The 24,375-nt window shown below is 38.0% G+C and overlaps 2 protein-coding genes and 1 long non-coding RNA gene across 4 annotated transcripts; 1 reads left to right on the top strand and 2 right to left on the bottom strand.

The window, feature by feature from the left end:
• Positions 1 to 741: 741 nt before the first annotated feature.
• On the bottom strand, positions 742 to 4,130 carry LOC147557089 (uncharacterized). Its single transcript, XR_015233849.1, has 3 exons — positions 2,850 to 4,130; positions 2,409 to 2,774; positions 742 to 2,368 (listed from the first exon to the last, which is right to left on the bottom strand). It is a non-coding gene; the product is annotated as an uncharacterized LOC147557089 (long non-coding RNA).
• On the top strand, positions 742 to 4,197 carry LOC147557088 (uncharacterized). The gene is made up of 6 exons (XM_086658103.1): positions 742 to 1,190; positions 1,330 to 1,941; positions 2,028 to 2,141; positions 2,992 to 3,158; positions 3,259 to 3,490; positions 3,800 to 4,197. Exons 2-6 carry the CDS (start codon positions 1,447 to 1,449, stop codon positions 3,980 to 3,982), a joined length of 1,191 nt encoding a protein of 396 aa, XP_086514229.1. The 5' UTR covers positions 742 to 1,190; positions 1,330 to 1,446; the 3' UTR covers positions 3,983 to 4,197.
• An 8,400-nt stretch (positions 4,198 to 12,597) lies between these two features.
• LOC147557087 (sodium/calcium exchanger NCL-like) lies at positions 12,598 to 24,165 on the bottom strand. 2 transcript variants are annotated; one of them, XM_086658104.1, is made up of 7 exons: positions 22,274 to 24,165; positions 15,349 to 15,534; positions 14,728 to 14,909; positions 14,394 to 14,533; positions 14,037 to 14,298; positions 13,653 to 13,955; positions 12,598 to 13,153 (listed from the first exon to the last, which is right to left on the bottom strand). In XM_086658104.1, the coding sequence occupies exons 1-7, from the start codon at positions 22,674 to 22,676 to the stop codon at positions 12,905 to 12,907; spliced, it is 1,725 nt and encodes a 574-aa protein (XP_086514230.1). In that variant the 5' UTR covers positions 22,677 to 24,165; the 3' UTR covers positions 12,598 to 12,904. The 2 variants fall into 2 exon arrangements, with proteins under 2 accessions (XP_086514230.1, XP_086514231.1); XM_086658105.1 differs by having other exon boundaries at positions 15,349 to 16,048; positions 21,432 to 22,866.
• Positions 24,166 to 24,375: the final 210 nt, after the last annotated feature.

Raw genomic sequence — 24,375 nt, 5'->3', positions numbered from 1 at the left:
ACTAATAAAGTTCAAGTGTCTAAGAATCCAAATAAAATAAACATAAAAAATGTTAAATGATCCGAGAAAATGAAAGCCAACCACAACCGGAAACTAATCGATGACTATTTAGATAGAAAAATGATTCAATTAGACCTGTAAACGGTAGCTTATCGCATCGGATATAGACATATCCTTATCCGAATCCGATAAGCTATTTGATATCCGATAATTATCCGACGGATATTACAAATCAATGTCTGAATCCGATAATATTAACAGATATCGGATAATATCCGATATCCAAAATTTTAACAAAATTTTATAATTTTTTCTTTAAATTTTTAACTATTAGATCTAAATAATAATTCTCAACCATACATTCTATATATCATTTAATAAATTTTGATTTTTATTATATTTTTATATTACTTATCGGATACGGATATTTATCGGATCGAATATTAGCCGATGAGCAGATATCTGATAAGGAATATCCGAATCCCTAATCCGATATCCGAAATTTGAGATACTTTCTTAAAATTCGAATACGGATGCAGATCGGATGTCGAATATTCAGATATCCTATATCCATATCCATAGGAGGCTTAGATCCAACCAAGGAAGGGCAGTTTGGGGTCATTTAGCACTTCTCAGTTGGCATCATGAAATATGTATGATTAATGAGTAGTGAAATATTGCATGTGGTTTATCTCACAAAATTGGGGTCCATATAAACCCAAACCCTTTCCATGTCTTAGAATAGCTGCAAGTGGTGGTCTCAATTTGTAGAACCTTGCTCAGATTGGTAAAGAAATACCAAATTTTCCCAACCTTGTAGAGAAAGAGAGAGAATTTGAAAATTAATGGAGTCTTTGTGACAGTATTTTTGTATGTTTGTGGCCCAGAAAACATGTGTAATTTGCTTTATATATATGATGATCCTTTTTTATAGATGAGAACCCAAAGTGACTGAGAAAGAATCAAGGAAATACTAGATAGTGACTGAGAGTTTTAGAGAGAGAAAGAAACTGTTTTTTGAGCTCTAGAGAGAGAGAAGAGGTCCTAGGAAGAGAGAAATTAGAGCGAGGATTTGGGCCAAAATTTTGAGATACTAAAAGGTTGGATATGTGTGGTGATATGATCTAGTAAATTGGTCTCTCAGATACTATCAGTTTCATCTCTCTCTAAAAAAATTGCTACAAACCTGGGTAGGCTTCTAAGATTTTTTTTCCATGACCCTAATTTCATTTTTTTCTCTCTCTATCTCTACCTTTAAGCAATTTTGAAATTGGGTTTTTACAATCATTTTACTCTAAATTTTCTGAATTGTTTTTTTTGTTTATTTAGTTGTTGATTCTGATTTGGGGTATATAATTTGGTTCATTTTGCTTATGGGTATTTCTGGATTGGTGGTGTGGGTTTTTCTTTGGTGTTGTTTTTGTGGGTAAATGGAAGAGAAGAATAATGGTTCAGGAAGATCAAGAAAGGTTTAGTAATATCATCAGTAATGGTGGAACTGGAGGTAAATTTTCTAAAAAAGCAAAGCAGAAAAAAATCCCACAAAGAGGACTTGGGGTTGCTCAATTAGAAAAAATCAGATTAGAAGAACAACAACAACAAAAGAAAGATTCTTCTACTTCAGCTTTTCTCTCTCTTCCTCACCAATCTTCTTCCATCTCATTTCCACCACTATTTCCATCTTCATCAAGTTCTTTGTTTAGATCACCACCATCTTCAAATTTTGATCCCTTTCTTCCATCACCTCCTTCTTCACCTATTCCAAGGACTACTATTTATGGAAATCATCAACCAGAATGTGGTAATGATAATGGTGGCTCTGGTTATTTTCCATACACAAGAAACCCTTTTGAGCTTGACAGAGAAGTTCCAAAGTTGGATCCAATGTCCAACCAGACATGGTCTTGGAATATACAAAGGAAACATCAACCTTCTTCAATTGTAAGTAAATTGTTTCTCTCTCTAGAATTGTTTTAATGTGATTGTTGTTTAGACTTGTTGAGTTTGAAGTTGAGAGGATTTTTCAGATGAATGTATCAGATTCATCATCATCTGGAGTAAAATTTCAGATAGAGCCCCCTTCAAACCAAAGCTACAGTAGCAACTTCACAGCACCTCCACTATGGCCTGTAGAAGAGAAGGTACTTGAACTTTTCTTCTCTTTCATTTATTAAAGCACCCCTTTGGGACTACTCATCTTGAAAACCCCCAAGCAGGGAAACAATTACTCGACTTATCTACTTTAAAAATTCTAATGCCAAGACGATGTTGGATAATTTTAATACACTCCCCTCCAGACAGGGGTAATATTACTAAGAGCATCTCTAATGGGACACTCAATCTCTAACACGTAGAGTATCACATAAGACTTTTTGGAGTTTCTGATTAAAAATCATCTCCAATGACACACTTAGTTAAACACTGTAATATGAAGTGGACACATTTATTTTAGAGTGTCTAGAGAGAGAAACTCTAAAGTTAGAGCGTCTACTTGAGACTCTCTAAGTGTTACTTTAGTATTCCGAAAATCTTGCTTTGCAACTACTTTTGATCTATTGGATTGAAGAGGGACATGTGTATTAAGTATAGAGACTTTAGAGATCTCCATTAAAAACCAATAAAAATTAGTGTCTCTATATTGACATTTAGGAAAGAGAATCTCTATTGACACTTGACAATTAGGATTTATAGAGTGTTTGTTAGAGTGTCCCATTGGAGATGCTCTAAGTCCCGACCTATGAGTGAGAAGTAGTTGTGATACTATGCTTATTGGGCTTTACTCTCCTTGAAAACCGAGTTGCTAGAAAAAGATTGATGAAGGCTTATCTACTTTACAAATTTTAATACACGAAATGGGATAATGCTAGTACCATAACCCTGGTTGGCTAGTTGTTCATTTGATCCAAGGTCTATTAGTTTCTTTTACATAGAACAGTTGAAATGGATATTGCTGTTTTGTATAATGGTGGATTTGGTTAAAATGTAGTATAGATGGTTGGTATGAAAAGGCCATGGCCATTTTCTTTAGAGAAACCATCTGATTCTTCTTTCAACTACAAACTTCCCCAACTCCTCCCTCCAATATGTAGACTTGATGAATCATCTTCGTGTCTGAATGGCGATATACGAAATTTCGATCAAGGAAATTTGGTTTTCAGGTTAGTTCTAATGAATTTGAGTTTTGATATGTAATGTTGGTTGTTTGAATAATGGGTATTTGTCGATTATTCATTATGTCTTTGTGAATCTGTTTCATAGAGAAGGTTCATCAAATTCTTCTGCCATCAATGTCGGATGGAGAGGAAGCTCATCAGAGCGAAACTCAAGAAAGAGTACTAAAGAAATAGGATCTTTAGATGGAAAGTTTCTCACCCTAGGATTTCCTTCAAGTAGTTCATCTTCTTCAAGTTCTGAAGCCAAGCAACCCTTTATGTATCCTGCTCCTGATCAGATAGAGTTCCCTGAATTCAATCTGCTGCCAAGTTTTCCAGTAAGTTTTGAGGACAAATTTAGGTGTTATTTGTTGTTTTCTTATTATGTATCATCTGACTCAATCGGCCTAAAATTAGTCCGGATCATTCATTTGGACAAGTCACGCCAAAACAAACATTTTGAAACCTGACTCGAGTCAGAATTCAGATCTGACTAAAGAAAAAAAAAACAAACACTATCTAGATAAAATTCCGTCCGAACACTACATATCTAACTATCTAAGTATTCTATTTTGATCTTCATCAAAAAAAAAAAAAGTATTCTATTTTGATTGATTTTTTTTCTTTTGTTTTGGTTGATTATGAAGGTATATAATGAAGATATGTTCTTTGGTCCGAGCGGGGTAGTTCAGCAACAATCACCAGTTTATAGCTTATTTCCTCTGAAAGGGAAGCATACCGATCGGTTAACATCGAAATCGATCAAAAGAAAAAGTGAAGGAGGAGAAGATGTGGATCTCAACCTAACCCTACAAGTAGGAAGACGGTAAACTCGAGCATATCTCTGTTTCATGATAAAGAAAGTGGACGTAAATGACCGGAATCAAAGAGAAAAAAAAATGTAATGAAATGGCTTGGGTTTATGTTGTTTTGTTATTGTGTGTATTTTGTTTGTTGTTAATGGGTTTTTTTTCTTTCTGGATTTTGGTTGAAAGATTAGACAAAACTAACTGAATTGGTTTAGAAGAAGGAATTCTCTTCTCTATTCTGGTCCCTACTATTCTAGTCGTTTGGAATTATAGAGACAGATCCACTGAACCTGGCTGATCAAACGTCAGAAACATAATGCACCAATCCTCTGATTCTCCCATTGATTTTTAGTTTTAATTTCTATAAAAAGGAACCTGATTACTTATTATTGGGACCCACATCTTTCAACAAAAAAAAAAAATATTATTGGGACCCACATGTGTATTCAGGGTTAAAGGGAACATGTGGCAATGAAGTCCACTTTGGCAGTCCGTTAGGGTCAAATCTGAAAGTTTCAAATTCAGTCCTTGAAATGCATGTGTTTGCATTTGAGTCCCTTATTTTGTTTTTAACTGAACCTTTGAAGAAGTAGATCGAATGCCGAGATCTAAATTTCATGTCCCAGCAACCCCCTCAATCACAAATCGACTCAGCCCCCCCCCCCCCCCCCTCTCTCTATATCTCTCCCTAAAAACACAAAAAACCATTGCAACTTTCTCTTCCCAAACGAGGTCTCCCCTTGTGAATCGAATCTCCAAGACATTCCTAGTTGATTGGTCATGAAAACATCTCATCTGAGTCGTTTAACTTAGGCGAATTAGTCCATTTGGAGCCTTAATTATAATAAAATGATTGGTTTATTTGATTAGGTGTCTTTTGTGAAGTTAAGAGCGAAAAACTGATAAAAACGGGCGAAAGGTGCACAAAGGGTATTTTGGTCATTTGGAGTCAAGGTCATTCTGGTATATTGCCAATATCTGTATATGGCTGAAAAATAGAGACAAAGGCGAACCCATAGGCGAAAGCGTCAAATCGGAGTTCAGATGAGCAAATTAGCCAATGTCAAAGTTAGGGCCAATTGAAGTTAACCAAGTCAGCATTCGGGATATCTTCGAGATTTATTTGGGCAAGTGTGACAACTTGGGACGCGCTGTCACGATCTAGGATGCGCTACATACACTTACAACCGTCCGCCGCGAAGCAGCAAATGGCGCGCTCTAGAGTGCGCGATCCAGTATTCCTTGCACAGCTTACCTCCGTAGTCCCAGCACATGAACCCTCCAAATCAGCCAGATTCCCTCGCGATCCTCGATCCAACACACCTCGGCTTCTGTCGTATGTTAATAGAATGGCCGCGCTCCACTGAATTCTCCTGAATTTCTCATTCGCCACCAAACGTCTTTTAGTTCCTTAATTTTAGGGCTTTTACCTTTAAACCCCTGAAATTACCTCTTTACTCCTCTTTTTGGTCCCCACCTGATTTCCAACCAATAAAAATCTTTCCTTGCACCAAAAGCAACCTAAATATCTCGATTTTAGCCCTCTCAACCTTATCTTTTAGAACCCTAACCATCAACCTGTAAAAATAAATCTATTCCACTCATTTTTGGGTAGACTTGAAGGCCCTCTCATCTCTCTTACTACTAGTTCTTAACCTCTCTCTCTCTCCCTCTTCTTTTAGTTCTAACAACAAAAACCCTAACCTCTATCTTTCTCTTCTATCACTCCTACTTCTAATTTCTACATCTAAATTCTATTTCTAACCTATTTGCTTCTCCCATTTTGTTTCTACAACCTATTTGTCTCCATCTCCTTTTCTAAATCAATTTTCTCTACATCCTCAATTACAAAGATCTAGCACTTGGAATTTGGAGCATAACTAGGGGATTATTTGAAGCACGTTGAGAAAAGATTGATTTCTTGGGTGTCTTCTTTCTGTCTCATTTATTTCCATATATTTTGTTTTATTAATGAATATGTCTTCAAATTCAATGAGTAGCTAATTTCATATCTAGGATTGTAGAGGAAATCATATTTGGTTATTTTTAAATGTGTTATTGATTGATTGAACCCTTTAATTGAGCTTTAATGTCTATTAATTGCCTTTCCATTTAGATTTTATCTTCTTTTCTTTGTTCATGCTTCATACTTAGATATCTCATACTTACGTTAAGTTGTTAGATGGAATATGCTTGTTAAATCATGAATAATAAGAGTATAGTCTTTATATGATAGTCAATCTGAATACATGATTATGAAATATGTTAATCAAGAATATCTTCCGAAATCTAAATAGTTCATTATGTAAGATTTTAAGTTATAAAGAAAGAGGCTTAGTTGATTAGTTACATGTGTTAGGAAGTGAACTAATATGGTGGATTCTAAATCCTAGATATTTCTTCATCTTGCTACCTTCTCCTTTAATTTCTAATTATTATTTTAATCATTTTCCAAAACAAATCAATTTTATGAATGGGGTGTTAATTTAAGATTTAAACTGAAATGACTTATCTCCGGGGATCGATTTCGGACTTTCGGATATACTATAACTTGATCATGTATACTTGCGAGAATAGACCCATTCTGGGCATATCACTCGTGCACTTCTGTTTTCAATCAGGGTTTTCACTCATGCGATTCCAAGGCATGAGTGAAACCCCGACTGAGACAGAAAAGCTTCCTACATTGGCATCATGAGGGATGTTTTGGTGATTGGGTTCATGAAGGGAGACCTCAGTTGGAAAAAAGAAGCTCCAATGGTGTTTTGCGAGTCTTTTACATAGAAGAAGGTTGAATTGATTTCTTATTGGGGGGGAGGGAAGGGGTGTTAGGACATGATTCATCGGATTTAGATCTGGATCGTCGATCTACTACGATGACCTAGATCGAAAACAAGACAAGGGACTCGGATGCAAGCATGGACATTTCAAGGACTGAATTTGAAACTTTCAGATTTGACCCTAACGGACTGTCAAATTGGACGCCATTTCCATATGTTTATTTCCAATTGAATAAGTCCAGTGTATGTCTTGGGCTTCGCTTCCTATAACATATCTATAAGAAAAATGATACAGGAGGCTACAAAAGTAGACATACCTTTGACTGAAGTAGGAATCAAACATTTATCGAGAGTGACAGAGTTCTTGAAGAGAGAAAGTTGACTCGAAAATAAAGACTCCTAATTTTGTGTAGGTTTGAAGTAGGCTTTGAACATCTTCTAGTGTTTCAATGGAAATATATCTAATACCTCATAGTTGGCTACGAAGTTTTGGTAATTGAATTTGACACAGACTAATGAAAAGAAAAACTTTGCTTGTTTGCACCTTTTCTTAGCTTAACCATTTTTATGTTAAACAGAGGTGAACTTGCTTAACTGCGCAACCAAGTAAGTTGCTTCAAGAATCCAACATGTTTGAAGCTTCTAAGAATAAAACTAAGCATAAATGCCATATATTAAAACCATTTCCACTTTGAAGTCTCACCAACAATTACACTAAACAACAAACACAACATTAGAAACATATGATCAGGGTCATATACAAGAGGCTCTTCTTTAACATCTTCATGTTCTTGTTTCAGCGCGACCTTTCAAGCCCCTTATCCCTGGAGAGAATTAAAAAGCTCAAGATACCCTAGAAGTTAGGGTATGGATATATTTATATAAAAGAAACTAAATACAATGTACAGATATACCCTTGGATATAGAAGTAAATACAAAATGATACAAATCCACTAACGCCCACCATCCCCCCTCTAGCCGAGCAACTAGATACAAGAGAGAGCTTAAAATTTAAATTATGAAATCTTGTAGAGGATAAGCCTTTTGTAAATATATCAGCTAACTGAGCATCGATGGGAAGATAAATAACCTTGAGTTGACCATTCTTGACCTTTTCACGAACAAAATGAAAATCTATTGCTCTCATGCTTTGTCTGCGAGTCAAGAATTAGATTGATAGTGAGGTATGTGGTGTTGATATTATCACAATATATGGTTGGAGTTTGAGGTGTGGGTAGCCCTAATTCATTTAACAAATTCTTTCCCCATATGATTTCCGCTGTTGTGTGGGCCACATCCCGATACTCCGCCTCTCTTTATGACCCGATGACTGCGGGCAGAGTTTTAGAAGCCCATGAAATTAACTTGGGCCCAAGAAAAATACCATACCAAGATGTCGATCGACGGTCATCTGCGGAGCCTGCCCAGTCAGCATCAGAATATCAAATTAAAGGAGGACTTGTGGCTCGCCAGAAACATAAACCATTTTTTATTGTTCCTTTCAGGTACTAGAGAATTCGTTTAGCAACGATTAAATGAGTTGTCGTCGGAGAACTCATGAACTTTGAAACTTGATTCATGACATGAGATATGTCAGGTCTGGTTAGGGTTAAATATTGTAAAGCACCCACGAAACATCTAAAATCTTGCGGATTAGTATAATCTGACTTTATCATTTTTGAAAGTTTTGTGCCGGAGATGACATGAGTACTTACTGGTTTTGAGGACATCAAACCAAAACGACCAAGTAGATCTAAAGTATAATTTTGTTGAGTTAAGGTAATACAATCAGATGATCAATGAGCTTCCATGCCCAAAAAGTAGCTCAGATCACCAAGATCCGTCATCTCAAAACGCCTCTTAAGATTGTCGAACAGAGTTTGTAACAATTGACATGAGGAACTTGTGACGAGAATCGTCCACATAAAGTAACAAAATTGTTAAATATTTGAGTTGTGATGATAAAACATTAATGGGCCAGAAATGGACTGCTGAAACCCCATTTTTAAAGTACAAGAACTGAACCGATGGTACCAAGCTCTTAGGGCTTGTTTTAAGCCTTAAAGAGCCTTATGTAATTTACAAACGTAATTAGGGTTTTGAAGGTTAGGTTGAGTCATGTAAACAGTTTCTTGAAGATCACCATTGAGAAATGCATTTTTCACATCAAGTTGTTTAATAGGCCAGTTACTTGAGATCACTAGAGATAAGACTGATCTGATTATCGCCGGTCGCACCACCGGGCTGTAAGTTTCATCATAACCAACCCCATTGCTATTGAGAATATCCTCGATCAATTAATCGAGCTTTGTATCTCTGAACAAAGCAATCGACCTTCTGTTTGACCCTAAAGATCGATTTATAATCGACTATGTTTCTATGAAAGGGAGGAGACACTAGGGACCACGTGCCATTTTCTGAAGAGCTTCAATTTCATCTTCCATGGCCTTACGCCAATGATCGTATTTATAAGCCTGAAAATAGGTGGTGGGTTAAGTGAGTAATGAGGAAGATAGAGAGAAGAATCTTGGGTTTCCTTGTGCCATCTTGAGTGCGAGTAACCATGGGATATTTAGAAGAGGGTTGTTTTGAGTTAGGGTTAATGGAAAGGACATTTCCAGTGATTGGAAGTTGATCGGAGGTTGAAGAAGATTCATTTGGTAAAGTAGGTAAAGGATTAGATTTCTTTAAGAATGGATGGTCATGATTAATTGAAGAGGACAACCGGTTTTGGTCAGACGACAATTGTTGGGTGGATGGACCAGCGGGCAGGAATGAGAGGTATTGTTGTCTTTCGAAGGAGGCAACCCTTGATTTGTGGCAGTGGTGGGGCCAACAGGTGGAGGAGAGATAGACGACGCGTTAGCAAAACGCGTTGGCTGAGGAAGGACAAGTGTACGGTTTGATGAAAAAGTGTGAGAGAGATAGTGGGGACCGTCCATTGCAAATTGATGATAGAAGAATTAAGGTTCTTGGAGACCTTATTCGTTAAAGAAGAAGGAGCTGAAAAAGGGAAAACTTCTTCATCAAACAAAACATGGCGGAAAATATAAATTCGTGAGGATCTTTCGTCGAGACATTTATATCTTTTATGGTGTGGACTGTAACCAAGAAACACACAAGGTTTGGTTTTAGCATCCAACTTTGAAGATCGATATGAAGTAAGTTAGGGAAATTTCTACAGCCAAAGGTTCTCAGATCATTATAAGAAGGCTTGGAGTTGAATAATTTTTCAAATGGTGATTTGTTTTGTAGTAAGGAAGTGGGAAGACCATTGATCGTGTAAACAGTTGTCTGAAAAGCGTTAGTCCAATAATTAGAGGGAACTGATCTTTGATGAAGAAGACAAACTGCGGTTTCAATTAAGTGTCGTATTTTACGCTCAACCACTCCATTCTGTTGAGGAGTGTGAGGCAAGAGCGACGATGCTGAATTATATTTTGCTAGAAGGAATTCAGAAAAATCAGAGTTAATAAATTCACAACCACCATTAGATTGAAGAATTTTAATTAGTTTTTGAAATTGTTTTTCCACAAAGACTTTAAAATGTTGAAAGTGAAATTTTGCCTCTGATTTTGTTTTCAGAAAATATATCCATGTGAATCTGGTGTAGTAATCAATTAATAATAAAACATAACGATGACCGCACGAAAAGGTCACCTGCGATGACCCCAAAGGTCAAAATGAATCAGCTCATTAGGGGCAGAAGAAGAACGAACAATAGAAGAGAAGGGAAGACGATGAATCTTCTAGAAAGACAACCTAAACATTTACTTGAATCCACTACAGAATTTTTAAATTTTAATTCATTGTTTCTAATGACATAATTTAAAACTTTCAGGTAAGGGTGAGTTAATCGCCAATGCCAAACTTCAGATGAAACTGGAGAAACAGAGGATAGAGATGACACAAAAAGATAAAGTGGTGGTGAAGCTGCTTTGGTGGAAGAGAGTTAAAGAGTCCTTCGTCAATCGTTCCTACGAGGAGTCTCATCCCTGTTCGAATTTCCTGAACAAAGAATCCATGGCGATGGAAGACAACAAAACAGTTAAAATCTCGAAGCAAATGAGAAACATAGATCAAATTCTTTTTGAAACAGGAGTAACTTGACCTGTGCCTACCATCACATGATCAGGAAGAGTAATATCAGATCGAGATGAAGCTGAAGCAACATCAGCCCCAATGTGCATAGTAGCACCTGAATCGAAATACCAATTTGGATCAGCATGAGCAGAGTCGACACCCATAGCGGCAAATGCTTGGGCCAAATCATTTGGATTAGGTAAACTAAAGCACTGACGAGTTGTGTGACATGGTTTACCACAATATTGGCAAATGATTTGAGGAGGAGGACCAAGGACAAAGGAGGCATTTCTTTGATAATGGCCTCTATTTGAATTAAAACCTCTGTTACCTCTGATTCCACCTCTGTTACCTCTTTGAATAGGTGGATGAGAATAACGAAAAGTGGGTGGAGAAGGATGAGAAAACAGAGCAGTGGGTCGAATGGTATGTTGACGAAGAATCAATTTGAAACTCATGAGTGAGTAGAAGTGAGTGCAGCTCAGCAAAGCTAGGAGGAACCAATCGAGTGGTTATTGAGGTAACGAAACTTTCATAGTCTGGACCCAGACCAGAGAATGAGTACCAGTTCAGCACAGCTACTGGATGTCCAATGGCGGAAAGAGAGTCAAAAATTGATTTGATACGAAGGTGATAATCAGAGAGACAGAGAGATCCCTTCTTTAGGGTTTGAAGTTGAAGCTACAAATTCATCAGAAGAGAAGAGTTAATCGAAGATAAATTTCTTTCTAGTGATTCCAAACAGCACGCGAAGATGGGCGACCAAGAACTTGAGTGAGGACTGGTTCAATGAAAGTGGTATTGAGTCAAGACAGTAGCATTTGATCAATGCGATACCAAAAGACAAAATCAGGGTTGGGAATAGGGGATGAAGAAGTTTTAGAGGAGGTAGGGAGAAACTCAACTGGGGGCATAAGAGCCATTAACAAATTTATAAAGATCTTAAGAATGAAGTATTGGGAGAAGTTGACTCCTCCATAAGAGATACTTGGTGTTATCCAATCAAATGGATACCAAGTTGGCAATGTTAGAAAGAGCAGGAAAGTGAGAAGTTGTGGGAGAGGTGTTTGGGAGGGAAGAGAGAATCGTGGGAGAGGAAGAGAGATTTGTTGTTGAATCGGTCATGAAGCAAAACAGAAAGGATGAAGAAGGCACTGAAACCCAAGACGAAGAAGAAGAGTAGGTTTTCTTGGTAGTAACTCTTCATACCATGTAGAGAATTGAAAAGCTCAAGATACCCTAGAAGTTAGGGTATGGATATATTTATATAAAAGGAACTAGTACAAATATACCTTTGAATATAAAAGTAAATACAAAGTGATACAAATACGCTGACAATCCCTACTAGTTAGGGTTCGCTCAGGATGCTGGTTCTTCCATTTGACAAGTTCAGAACGTGGATCTGAAATGGTTAATGCAATTGTTGCATGGAGTCTTTGGAAAGAACGGTTGGACAATTACTTTACCTAGAATTTGTTGCTAAGAGGCAGATATTAATGGGGATGTCTCTTGGCACCCCAAAACTGTAATCCTTCGTTCAATACCTAGAAATATTTTTACAACACTACTTACTGGTTTGGGAGTTGAATATTATAGCAAAATGGGAGAAACTTTTGTGTCTGAATATTATAGAAAAAAAATTCTTCTTTCTCCCTTCTAGTTCGAACCTCAGTTACCGAGTCCCTCTTCCTCTCTCGCGTAAGAGGGACAAGTCATTCATCTCTTCCTATTTTGCCTTTTTTCCCTCTCTTAAAGACTCCATGTAACGATATATAAAGGTAAAATTGATAACTTTTTATTTTCAATAGCACTTGTAAGTGATAGAAAACCAAACATCACTTAGTGCTACCAATTGTCAGTGCTAAAATATCATACACCCCCTTAGTTTTTCAAACATAAAGAAAGTAGACAAGAACCAGTCTCAAGTACACACCACGCTCGCTCAAAACATGAACAACAACAATACATGAAATCTGTGGAAACAACGGTTTAGGGTAGCAGGGCACGACATTTAGAAAGTACCAAACCGAGTCAGGTAGCAACTTATTTCTGCTTTAGGATTTCTGGAGATTCCCCAAATCTATGACCATCCAAACTGATAATCGAGAAGATAAACCAGCAACAAGGAGAACGGGTACAGAAGATACGCAACCGAACATGTCCAAAGAGAAAACGTGGTTCGGAAACTGGTAAATAGACCCATCACAATGCATACTATAAGAATAACAAGAACTTCAGCAGAGAAATCCCATACTAATTGCCTTGCATAAACAAGGGCTAAGAATACAGCAAGGCAAAGGATGTTATTCATAGTCACTGCTCCATATATCTGCAACAAATAGTTTTAACGTATCTCAGAATTTCATTATAATTGCAATTTTCCTGATTTGGTACACATTTTCCTAGCTAGACGGTTTCGAAAATATAATCACAAAATTAAACATGAAAATTTGAAAGAGATGGGATGACCGTAATTTAGAGATGGAATGACTTTAACTTGATTATGTCAGAGTACAAAAACAATTTCTTAGGGGGGTGGTGGTTTGTACAGAGTAGTAGAGTACTGTAATGAATGGATTAACTCGAGCTAAATAGCTTACGTCCGGATTTATTTTACCCATTAGGCTAACCAATACAGGGAAACATTAGTAGGCTGACTAGATTACGACCAGGTTAGCTAACTAGTACGGAGCATGAGGCGAGCAAGCCCTTGGGTAGATGACATGGTGCCCTATTTGTGATTAAAAAAAAGTGTCGATGGTTCATGGGATTTTGCAATTCCCTAAGCAAAGGAAATCTAAACTCAGACTTCAAAGAGAGAAACAAACCTCAGAAAACGTTAAGGACGATGTTCTTTTCTTCTTTCGGCTAGAAAAAATTAGTGCCGATACAGCTTCACTGGAGTTAGTAGCCAAAGGTAGGGCAATAAATGAGATGAAGAAAGGAGGTATACTTGTTGCATTTGAGAAATTTGTTACAGAATCTACGAGGGGATCTGCAAATATAGCTGCAATAGCAGCTCCAAGCAACAATAATAGGGCAGCTTTAGTGGCAATCCATTTTGGATTCTCAACTCCCTCTGCAACTTCATCACTATTATCTGTCAGCATATCATGTTCTTGCTTTGTTCTCTGCATTTCCATTCAAAAATGTTATGAACACTAATGTATCAATCATTATTTCGGAAATATGCATATGATCGGATAAAATACCTGATAAAATTTGTGTAGCGGTTGTGCTTTTGGATCACGATTATGAGCACGTTTTACCTCAGAAAGCCATTTCTTAATGCCAGTCAAAAACTCGGTATACTCAATTTGATGATCACGTGATGTATCAAAATCAACAAATATCTTTTCAGCAGCTTCTTCTTGATCAAATTCTATTTCTTCAAATCGGATGCCTACTATAAGTGCTCGTAACTCAGAGCGCGATAATTGATTATCCCCATCCATATCTATTAGATTAAATAACCTGTAATTCGGGAAAATTAATCCAATTAGAGTAGATTTTATAACCGAAAAATCAGAAAGCAAAAGAAGCTAGAGAACAGTATAACAAGGACAAACTTATTAATAGCAGCTTCATCGGGCTCATAGTCATCTGTGAGGAGTTTTTGTTTCATGTCTAGATGCCTCAAAAGTCCTGAAATTATATGTTTATGCCTTGCATATGCAAGCTTCCTCCTTTGAATCCACGGCTGAAAGACCTGAACCAACATTAAAAGTAGATATACCAAAATCAATACTGTGAAGAAGTTTTATGGAAACCGTAAAATTGGAACCCTGGTCTCCGCAGTTCAGAAGCAGACATCACCCAACTGAAGTGGTTTCCACCAAAATACTGTGAAGATTTGCTTATTTTTAATTAGATAAACTAATCGAGAAGTTTAAAATTGTATACCTGATAAAGGCAGTAAGAAATTAATAGCCCAATAGAAACAACAAGAGAGATCAAAACTACTAGGTGTCGTCCAGAAGATAAATGAAAAATTTGTGGTATTTGAACGATGATAAACGGGATGACAGATATGATCATTATCCATGAAGCATATTTAGTCCAAATATCAACAGTAACACCAGAACCTGCAGAAATAAGAAATGTCGAATTATTTGATGTTCAACAAACTAAACTAATGATTAAACAGAATTATTTTTTCAAGTTTAATAAAATCATTAACGTGATCCAGTATTGTAACGTCTACTCAGCCCACTGCTAACATCCTTCCCTGTTAGCCTATTGAGCTACCTGACTAAGTAAAGGTTTTTCAATTCTGAACTGAGTTAACGGGGTTTCCCCAAACCTAACGTATGTCACCTATGACTAACGAGTGCTCTAACCAGATTGGGATAAGAAGTAATATAAGAACCATTGGTTTATTGCGTTTCTAATTATTTATCAACATTTTTAAGTATTAGAACCTAGAAAATGTAACATGTAATTGAATTACTCATTATCATCAACGGAAAAAGGAAGTTATGAGTACATAACTAGTAATCCAGGATATGACAAAAAGAATCATACCAGTTAAGCTAAATCTCTTTGTATCTTTCAAATCTACTGCAACTGAATCCTCGATATCACATTTGCCAAGAATAACACAAGATCCCCATAGTACTGTTATAAGCATTACGGTTGACCCAGCTAGCAACCCCATTCCAACCAAGACCTTCTTTTGAGCAGTTTCTTTATCTCCCGAAAGTCCAGATACTGTACAAGTACAGATCGCAAAACAGTAAAAAAAAACAATGTACATGCACTTTAAATAAATCATAATGCATATGCACTGTAATGACTGGAACGGTAATATATAAAATTGGAGGTCCTTTGGTATTAGAGCTACCCCTATAAGACCGAACAACTTGTTACCAATGAAGAATAAGCAAAAATTTCACGCACATCGTTTCTGTCCCCAATTTATGAGAAGGTTTATGAAAAGATAAAGGTCTTCGCTAGGACACGGAAGGTTTGACTCGGTGATATTAAGGGAAAGCCCTGCAACTTCTCGGATTCTACGGGGACTGAAGTGATTAAAGTATCACTTATTTTTTAACTCCCTACATTTTCTTCTTTTCCAGAAATACCCTCCTTCATCTTTATCTCCATCTTCTTTACCATAGTGTGGTGGGTGGTGGTGAAAGTGGTTGGTGATGAAGACAAAGGAACCAAAAATATAAATTTTTTTATTTTTAGGTCCTTAAGTCCTCAAAATAGGTATCTCTCTCTGTGAGAGGAAGGTTTCCAAATTTCAAAAGAGGAGGCAGTTTCCAAATTTCAAAAGAGGAGGCAGTTTCCAAATTTGTTATAGGCGGTTTGCTTTGGTATAACCAAGTTGGCTATAGGCGGTTTTGGCTTGAGAATTGGTTTCTAAATTTTGGCTTATAATAATATATAAATAGGGGGTTGATCAACACAATCAACACACCAACACAAACAACAACTCTTCTTTAGAGAGCTAGAGAGAGAGCAAGAGTGAGAGAAATTTTTCATAGTTTTTGAGCGGTGTTAAATTTCTCGGTCGTCGAAGATTTAGTATAGAAGGTTATTACTATACGGTACCATCTTGGGACGAACTTGCGGGTTGTGTTAGTCGTCTTCATCTATCCTTCAATAAAGATTTCTTGTTCGCCCGAGGACGTAGGCTTTAAAGCCGAACCTCGTTAAATTCTGTTCGCATATTTGATTTTGACTTAGCTTTTCGATTAATCTTCATAATCGGATCAATTTCTAGGATAGGTTCGATAGCTTCCGCGACTTTTAGTTATTACAATTGGTACCAGAGCCTTGTTGAGATTGAACGAAGAGAAGATGGGATTGAGAAGTGGTACGGTCAAAGCAGGGAAATATGAGATAGAGAAGTTCAATGGGAAAAACGATTTTTCTTATTGGCGGATGCAGATGAAGAATCTGTTAATCTCGCAGAAATTACACAAGACGTTGACAGGAAAGAAATCAGGAGATATGTCAGATGAGGATTGGGAAGAGTTAGACCTCGAAGCACGGGCTACCATTATGTTGTGTCTTGAGAGGGACGTGGCGTTCCTAGTAGACGAAGAAACAACGGCGGCTGGTGTATGGTTAAAACTAGAAAGCAGTTTCATGACGAAAACTTTAACGAATCGGGTCTACTTAAAATCCAAATTATTCACATGTAGAATGGAAGAGGGTTCTTCTATTCAGGAATATGTGAATAGGTTTGACAGGATTATCTCAGATTTGAAGGATATTGATGTTAAGGTTGAGGATGAGGACCAAGCCCTCATATTGTTACTTTCATTACCTAAATCCTATGAGAACCTTGTTCAAACTTTGATGCTTGTTGGTGATAGTCTAACCATGGAAGAGACGAGAAATTCGCTATTAGCGGATGACCTTCGTAAGGTTGCTACTAGCAGTATGGCGTCGGGTGGAGTAGACAAGGATCAAGCACAAGGGTTGTTTGTAACGAGGGGGAGGAGTAATGAAAGGGGAAAGGGAAAGGGCGGGAAATCTAGATCCAAATCTAGAGGCTCTTTCAAGAAAACGTGCTTTAGTTGTGGTGAGCTTGGCCACTTTAAAGCGGCTTGTCCAAAGAGAAAGTTGAAGCAAAAGAACGAAGGCTACAAGGAGAAACAAGAGATGCAAGAGGCGGGATATGTGTCAGAAGAGGCGGACGAATGTTTCTCGGTGACAGAGGTGTCTGAGAAGATCTTCGATAAGTGGATGCTTGATTCAGGGGCGTCACACCATATGTGCCCAAATAGGGAGATGTTTACTACCTATAGGAGTATAGATGGTGGTACAGTTATACTGGGTGATGATAGTATATGTAAAACTGTGGGACTCGGAACAATACGGATCAAGATGCACGATGGAGTGGTGAGAACATTGACGGACGTAAGACACATACCCGATTTGCGGAAAAATCTAATTTCCCTTGGTGTGTTGGAGCGGAACGGCTGTAAGATAATTATAGAGAATGGCTCCATAAGAGTCGTTAAGGGTTCTTTGGTGGTAATGAGAGGTACTCGTTACGGTAATTTATACAAACTTTTGGGGACAACAATTACGGGAGATGTAGCAGTAGGAATCAGTGGAAGGGATCCAACGGCTAGTACGAGGCTTTGGCATATGCGCCTTGGGCATATGTCAGAAAAGGGTCTATCTTTGATGTGCGGGAAAGGCTTGTTGAAGGACATGAAGAAGCCTTGCATGGAGTTTTGTGAGCATTGTGTGTTCGGGAAGGCACACAGGGTGACGTTCTCTACAAGCAAGCACAGGAGCAAAGAGGTATTAGACTACGTACACACCGATGTCTGGGGACCGGCAAAGTTACCTTCCAAGGGTGGTTCCAGATATTTTGTTACATTCGTTGATGATCATTCGAGATTTGTCTGGCTTTATTTTCTGAAGCATAAGAATGAGGTATTCAACACATTCCTGGTGTGGAAAGCAATGGTTGAGAACAAAACTGGTCGAAAGCTGAAGACGTTAAGGTCGGATAATGGGACCGAGTACACGGATGGGGCATTCAAGGAGTTTTGTAATCAGGAAGGCATTGTGAGGCACTGGACAGTAGTAAACACACCTCAGCAGAATGGAGTCGCAGAGAGATTGAACCGTACACTACTTGAGAAGGCTAGATGTATGCGCTCCAATTCGGGACTAGGCGTAGAATGGTGGGCAGAATCTGTTGCTACAGCTTGTTATATTGTGAACAGGTGTCCACATTCTTCTTTAGATGGCGGCATACCTTACGAGGTGTGGTCAGGTGAACATGCAGATTACGGGAGACTTAAGGTTTTCGGTTGTACGGCCTATTACCATGTTAAAGGTAACAAACTTGATAATAGAGCAAAGAAGGCAATTTTCTTAGGATATGCTACAGGAGTCAAGGGTTATCGGCTATGGTGTACGGAAGACAAGAAGTTTGTAATCAGCAGAGATGTGGTGTTTGATGAGTCATCTATTGTAGCTATGGCGAAAGCTACGGTGCCTAGTTGTGGTGATGTTGGGTCTACTAAAGCTCAAGTAGTGGAAGTAGAAATCGAAGACCAACGGATTTCTAGGAATCATGATCAGGTGGAGCATCAGGATAATACTCAGGATGAGGAAATTGATGAACCCGATCATGAGGAGGTTCAAGGGGAAGGTACACAAGTTTTACAACAACAACAACAGCAGGATGTTTCGGTACACACTAGGCCGAAACGGTTATATAAGCCGGTACAGAGGTTAGGGTCAGACAAACCTCTTAGGCATTATGGGCAGGCAAATCTGGTTGAATATGCACTCTCGGTGGAAGACGACGAGCCGGTCACCTTCAAACAAGCTATTACCGCGGAGGAAAGAGAGAGTTGGTTGGTTGCTATGCAAGAAGAGATGGAGTCTCTTCACAAGAACCAGACATGGGAGGTTGTCCCATTGCCCGAAGGTAAGTCTGTTATTGGTTGTAAATGGGTGTACAAGAAGAAAGAGGATTCTTCCGAGATCAAGGGTACAAGGTATAAGGCAAGACTAGTGGCCAAGGGTTATGCACAGAAAGAAGGGGTCGACTACAATGAGATTTTCTCACCGGTCGTGAAACATACTTCTATTCGGGTGCTATTGAGTATTGTTGCTCACATGGATCTTGAGCTGGAACAACTCGATGTTAAAACCGCCTTCTTGCACGGAGATTTGGAAGAAGAAATTTATATGGCTCAACCTGAGGGATACAAGGTTGAGGGCAAAGAAAATCAAGTATGTCGTTTGAGGAAATCTCTTTACGGATTGAAACAATCCCCTCGCCAATGGTACAAACGATTTGATTTTTTTCATGCTAAAACATGGTTTTCGCAGAAGTGACTATGATTGTTGTGTATACATCAAGAAACTTCGCGAAGGTGACTTTATTTATCTCCTTTTGTATGTGGATGACATGCTTATTGCTTCTCGAAGCATGGTGGAGATAAATAAGTTGAAATCTCAACTCAGTCAAGAGTTTGAGATGAAAGACATGGGCGCTGGAAAGAAGATACTGGGAATGGAGATTAAGAGAGAGCGGTCAAGTAAGAAACTGTACTTGAATCAGAAAGGTTACATCGAACGAGTAGTTTCTCGATTCGGGATGCAGAATGCGAAGGCGGTGTCAACACCTTTGGCACCACACTTCAGGCTCTCAGGAAAACAATCTCCCACTACTACGGTGGAGAAGGATCATATGGATCGTGTACCGTATGCTAGTGCAGTTGGCAGTTTGATGTACGCTATGGTGTGTACTCGTCCGGATATTTCACAGGCGGTCAGTGTGGTTAGTAGGTTTATGGCAAACCCGGGGAAGACACATTGGGAAGCTGTGAAGTGGGTCTTGAGGTACTTGAAGGGTACCGTTGATACGGGTTTGTGCTTTGGTGGAGACACATGTCAGGTAAGCGGTTATGTTGACTCGGATTATGCTGGCGATCTAGATAGAAGACGATCTACTACTGGTTATGTATTTAAGGTACATGGTGCTCCAGTTAGTTGGCGATCGATGTTACAATCTACAGTTGCGTTATCTACTACGGAGGCCGAGTATATGGCTATGGCCGAGGGTGTGAAGGAAGCATTGTGGTTGTGGGGTCTTCTGGATGATCTAGGGATTAAGCAGGAGTGCGTGGATGTATGGTGTGATAGTCAAAGTGCGATCCACTTGGCGAAGAATCAGGTTCATCATGCTCGTACTAAGCATATCGATGTCAAGTATCACTTTGTACGAGATGTCATAGAGGAAGGTGATGTTTCTCTCATGAAGGTACACACGGATGAGAATCCCGCAGACATGTTGACTAAAGTGGTGACGTGTAGCAAGTTTCAGCATTGCTTGGAATTGCTACAAATCGGCTCGTGTTAAGTTGCCCGAAAGGGCGTAATGGCGACAAGGTAAACTTTATGTGAAGGGTTAGTAGAACTACGGTAGGCTTGATCCTGTAAAAGGGTACGTAGGCAACCATGGTCATATGGTGCAGTCGGATGAAGTTACAAGTAAAAATATCTTACAAGGAGTATCCTGGTGTTCGTCCAAAATTTGAAGAATATCAAATTGTGTACGAGGTGGAGAATTGTGAGAGGAAGGTTTCCAAATTTCAAAAGAGGAGGCAGTTTCCAAATTTCAAAAGAGGAGGCAGTTTCCAAATTTGTTATAGGCGGTTTGCTTTGGTATAACCAAGTTGGCTATAGGCGGTTTTGGCTTGAGAATTGGTTTCTAAATTTTGGCTTATAATAATATATAAATAGGGGGTTGATCAACACAATCAACACACCAACACAAACAACAACTCTTCTTTAGAGAGCTAGAGAGAGAGCAAGAGTGAGAGAAATTTTTCATAGTTTTTGAGCGGTGTTAAATTTCTCGGTCGTCGAAGATTTAGTATAGAAGGTTATTACTATACGGTACCATCTTGGGACGAACTTGCGGGTTGTGTTAGTCGTCTTCATCTATCCTTCAATAAAGATTTCTTGTTCGCCCGAGGACGTAGGCTTTAAAGCCGAACCTCGTTAAATTCTGTTCGCATATTTGATTTTGACTTAGCTTTTCGATTAATCTTCATAATCGGATCAATTTCTAGGATAGGTTCGATAGCTTCCGCGACTTTTAGTTATTACACTCTCATTAAAAAAAAAAGTCAATTGGGTTAAATTAGATTTACCAATTCTTTGCAAAAGTCTTTCGTACCCATAGGAACACCTTCCTCCTCTGTAGCAATGAGCAAGATAAAATGTATCGTGTAAAGAGAAAAAGTAGATCTACTCCCTATTGAACCATCTACTTTTCACTATAAACATTTTCGAGATTGACGACAAGGATGTCAAAAAATGATGATAACAGATGACGGGAAGGTTGGAAACGGTCAAATAGGTTGTTAAGCTGAGGAACTGATAAAGAATTTTTTGATCTTGTAAAACATCCAATATCCATATTCAAGCTATCATGAAGAAAACAGAGAAACGGGAAACAACATATAGTCCCTGACCTAGCAATAACAAGCATTACTCTTTCTGATGATCTGATCCCTAAATCTATCTTTATTTGGACAATCAAATGTCTAAACTTCATTCATAGGCAAAAACATAAGCTGACTTTTGTCAAATAATATCATTACTAAAGTTGTATGTGAATCAAGTCAAAACAAAATGGGGCAAAACAGTTAGTTAGACACATTGGGCCAAATTGATTAAGAAATTAAACAAACATCAAAAGTTAGCAAAGCTCAATCTGAAAGATTGTCTACTAAAAATTAGCAAAACTATGAGATCATTGATTAAGAGAATCAAATCAGAAAACCCTAAAAGTACCTAAACGACTTTCAATCAGTAAAGATCAAAAAACACTAAAATCATAAACAACTAAAGTTGTTTTAGAATTTATACTTGTACTTACTCAAAAAGACAACCACAAAGAGATAAAGAACAAAAAAGCAGAGATCTTGAAGAGAGAGAGAGAGAGTACCAAGAATGAGGAGGGCATCAGGAAGAGCACCAAGCATAGGAAGGAAGAGACCACCAACAATACCAGGACCAAGGATCTCTAAAAGAAGTTCACTACCAGTTGAAAGATACTTAGCAGCAAGGAACATAAGAGATCCATAAACAAGAATTAGGAAAAGATTTCCCAAACCAGTAGTTGTACAGGGTAAAAAACCATAAGTCTCTTCACATGTCTTCTCTTCCACAAAAGATCCTTGATTAAGTAGCAGGAAAGATGATGATGACTTGTCATGAACTCCATCTGAGATCTGATCTTCATATGAAGAAGAAGAATGTGTCTTTAGTGTTACAAATCGACTCTGAACAGAGCCAATTATTAGTATGAAGAGGAGGAAAAAAAATAAAGTTTTGTTCATCATTTTCATTGTGTACTATTGTAACTCAATCTACTTCTTCATTTAACAATTTTAGAGAGAGAGAAAGAGTGGTAGGTCAAGACTCAAGACTAGAAAATAGATGAAAGGATTTCAGATTTTCAGGAGGGAGAAAAACCGCTTGTTTATCTCTCTGTAAAGTCTAAACTATTTAGTATTACTTCTGTATAATTTGGTCGGTTGTATATTTAGGGACCTCTAGTTTCTGTATAGGGACATCGACACTATAGGGACACCAAGTCAGACAACTTTACAGTAAAAAAGATATCTGAAATGAGAGAGAGATACACAAAGTAGAGAGAAGATGAAGGGCATGGTGGTGGTCAACCTGTGGCCATAGCCTAAAAGATGAAAATGAGAGGGGTAATTTTAGGATGTGAGAAACTTATTGTTTTTGGAACATAAAATTCAAAGGTGGATTCTTCTGGGAATTAAGAAAATTGTCTAGAGACATATTTCTTTTTTATCTAAAACTAAATTTGTTTGTATTTTAACCCTTAATCTTTATCTTCAATTTCACCTTTCTACTCACAAATTCCAATCACCACGACCATAATTAATTTTCGGCCACTTACCATCATTTAAGATTTTTCCTCATCCAAACGCCCTCTTATATTTCAAAGCCATAAAGCTTCATCGCACTTCTCTCTCTAACCTATACTCCCATCCTTCGAGTATAAAGAATAACCCCTACTTCTAGAGAGAAGAAAAAAAAGTCTCAAAGTCCTTTTTCTCACCCTTCCTCATCAAATTTCCCTTCTTCTTGCTTAGATCAAAATTATCTTGATTAAACATGGGATGAGGTCTTTGATAAGAACAACTTCAACAATTAAGAGATATTCTCAAGATTCATTATGGATTCAAATGGAAGCCTAACTCAACTTGACCTGACAGCATTATTGAGATCATTCGGGTAAAACCAACAAGTGATCGAATCCAAGTGTTTGTTATCAAATATGGATGTGGATGTTAGTGGAAACGTGTTTGTTGAATTTTATGAATTAGTATAAGCAATTATGCCCGATGTGAATGAAGAAGTTTAAATAAATCAAGAACAACTATGACAAGTATTTAGATTGACATGGAACTGGGTATAAACTGATGCTGAGAATCAATGGCTAAAATGGGTAAACCATTAACATATAGAAATAACAGAGATGATGAAAGAAGCTGATGAAGATGGTGATAGTGTTGTTAGTTTTAATGAATTTGGTATGCTTATGTTTTTCTTGGGCTTTCCCTCTTCTTCAACTCAGTGAGTTGAAGCAACTCTCATCGTCTTCTTCAACTCGGCAAGTTGAAGAAGATAAACCCCAGCAGATCCGAGATCTGTTGGGGTTCTTAGAGAGAAGCATATGGAGAGGATGAGAAAGAGACAGATGAGAGAGAAGAAGAATGAGGGGGGAGAGAGCAAGGGGAGAAGAGAGCGAAAAGGCGGGCGGTGGAGGTGGGTGGAATTGTGGGTGAATGTGAGATGAAGAAGATGAAGAAGATGAAGATTAAGGATTATAAAATAACAGAATTATTTTTAGACCCAAAATAAAGATAACTCACAGGTCAAATTTTGTTGACTAGTGTCTTTATGCCCCAAAGATTTTTCTTTATTCCCCAAAGTCGAGGCTAATTCAAAAAGGTAAATATATTTGTGTCCCTTTAGACGAACCAAACTCCCTATGTAAGCCACCTGTAA

This window comes from Eschscholzia californica, unplaced genomic scaffold, assembly GCF_041429995.1.
Source record: "Eschscholzia californica isolate CP2 unplaced genomic scaffold, dmEscCali1.0.p SCAF_2, whole genome shotgun sequence".
NCBI lineage: Eukaryota > Viridiplantae > Streptophyta > Magnoliopsida > Ranunculales > Papaveraceae > Eschscholzia > Eschscholzia californica.
This window is presented reverse-complemented; position numbering and strand designations above follow the sequence as displayed.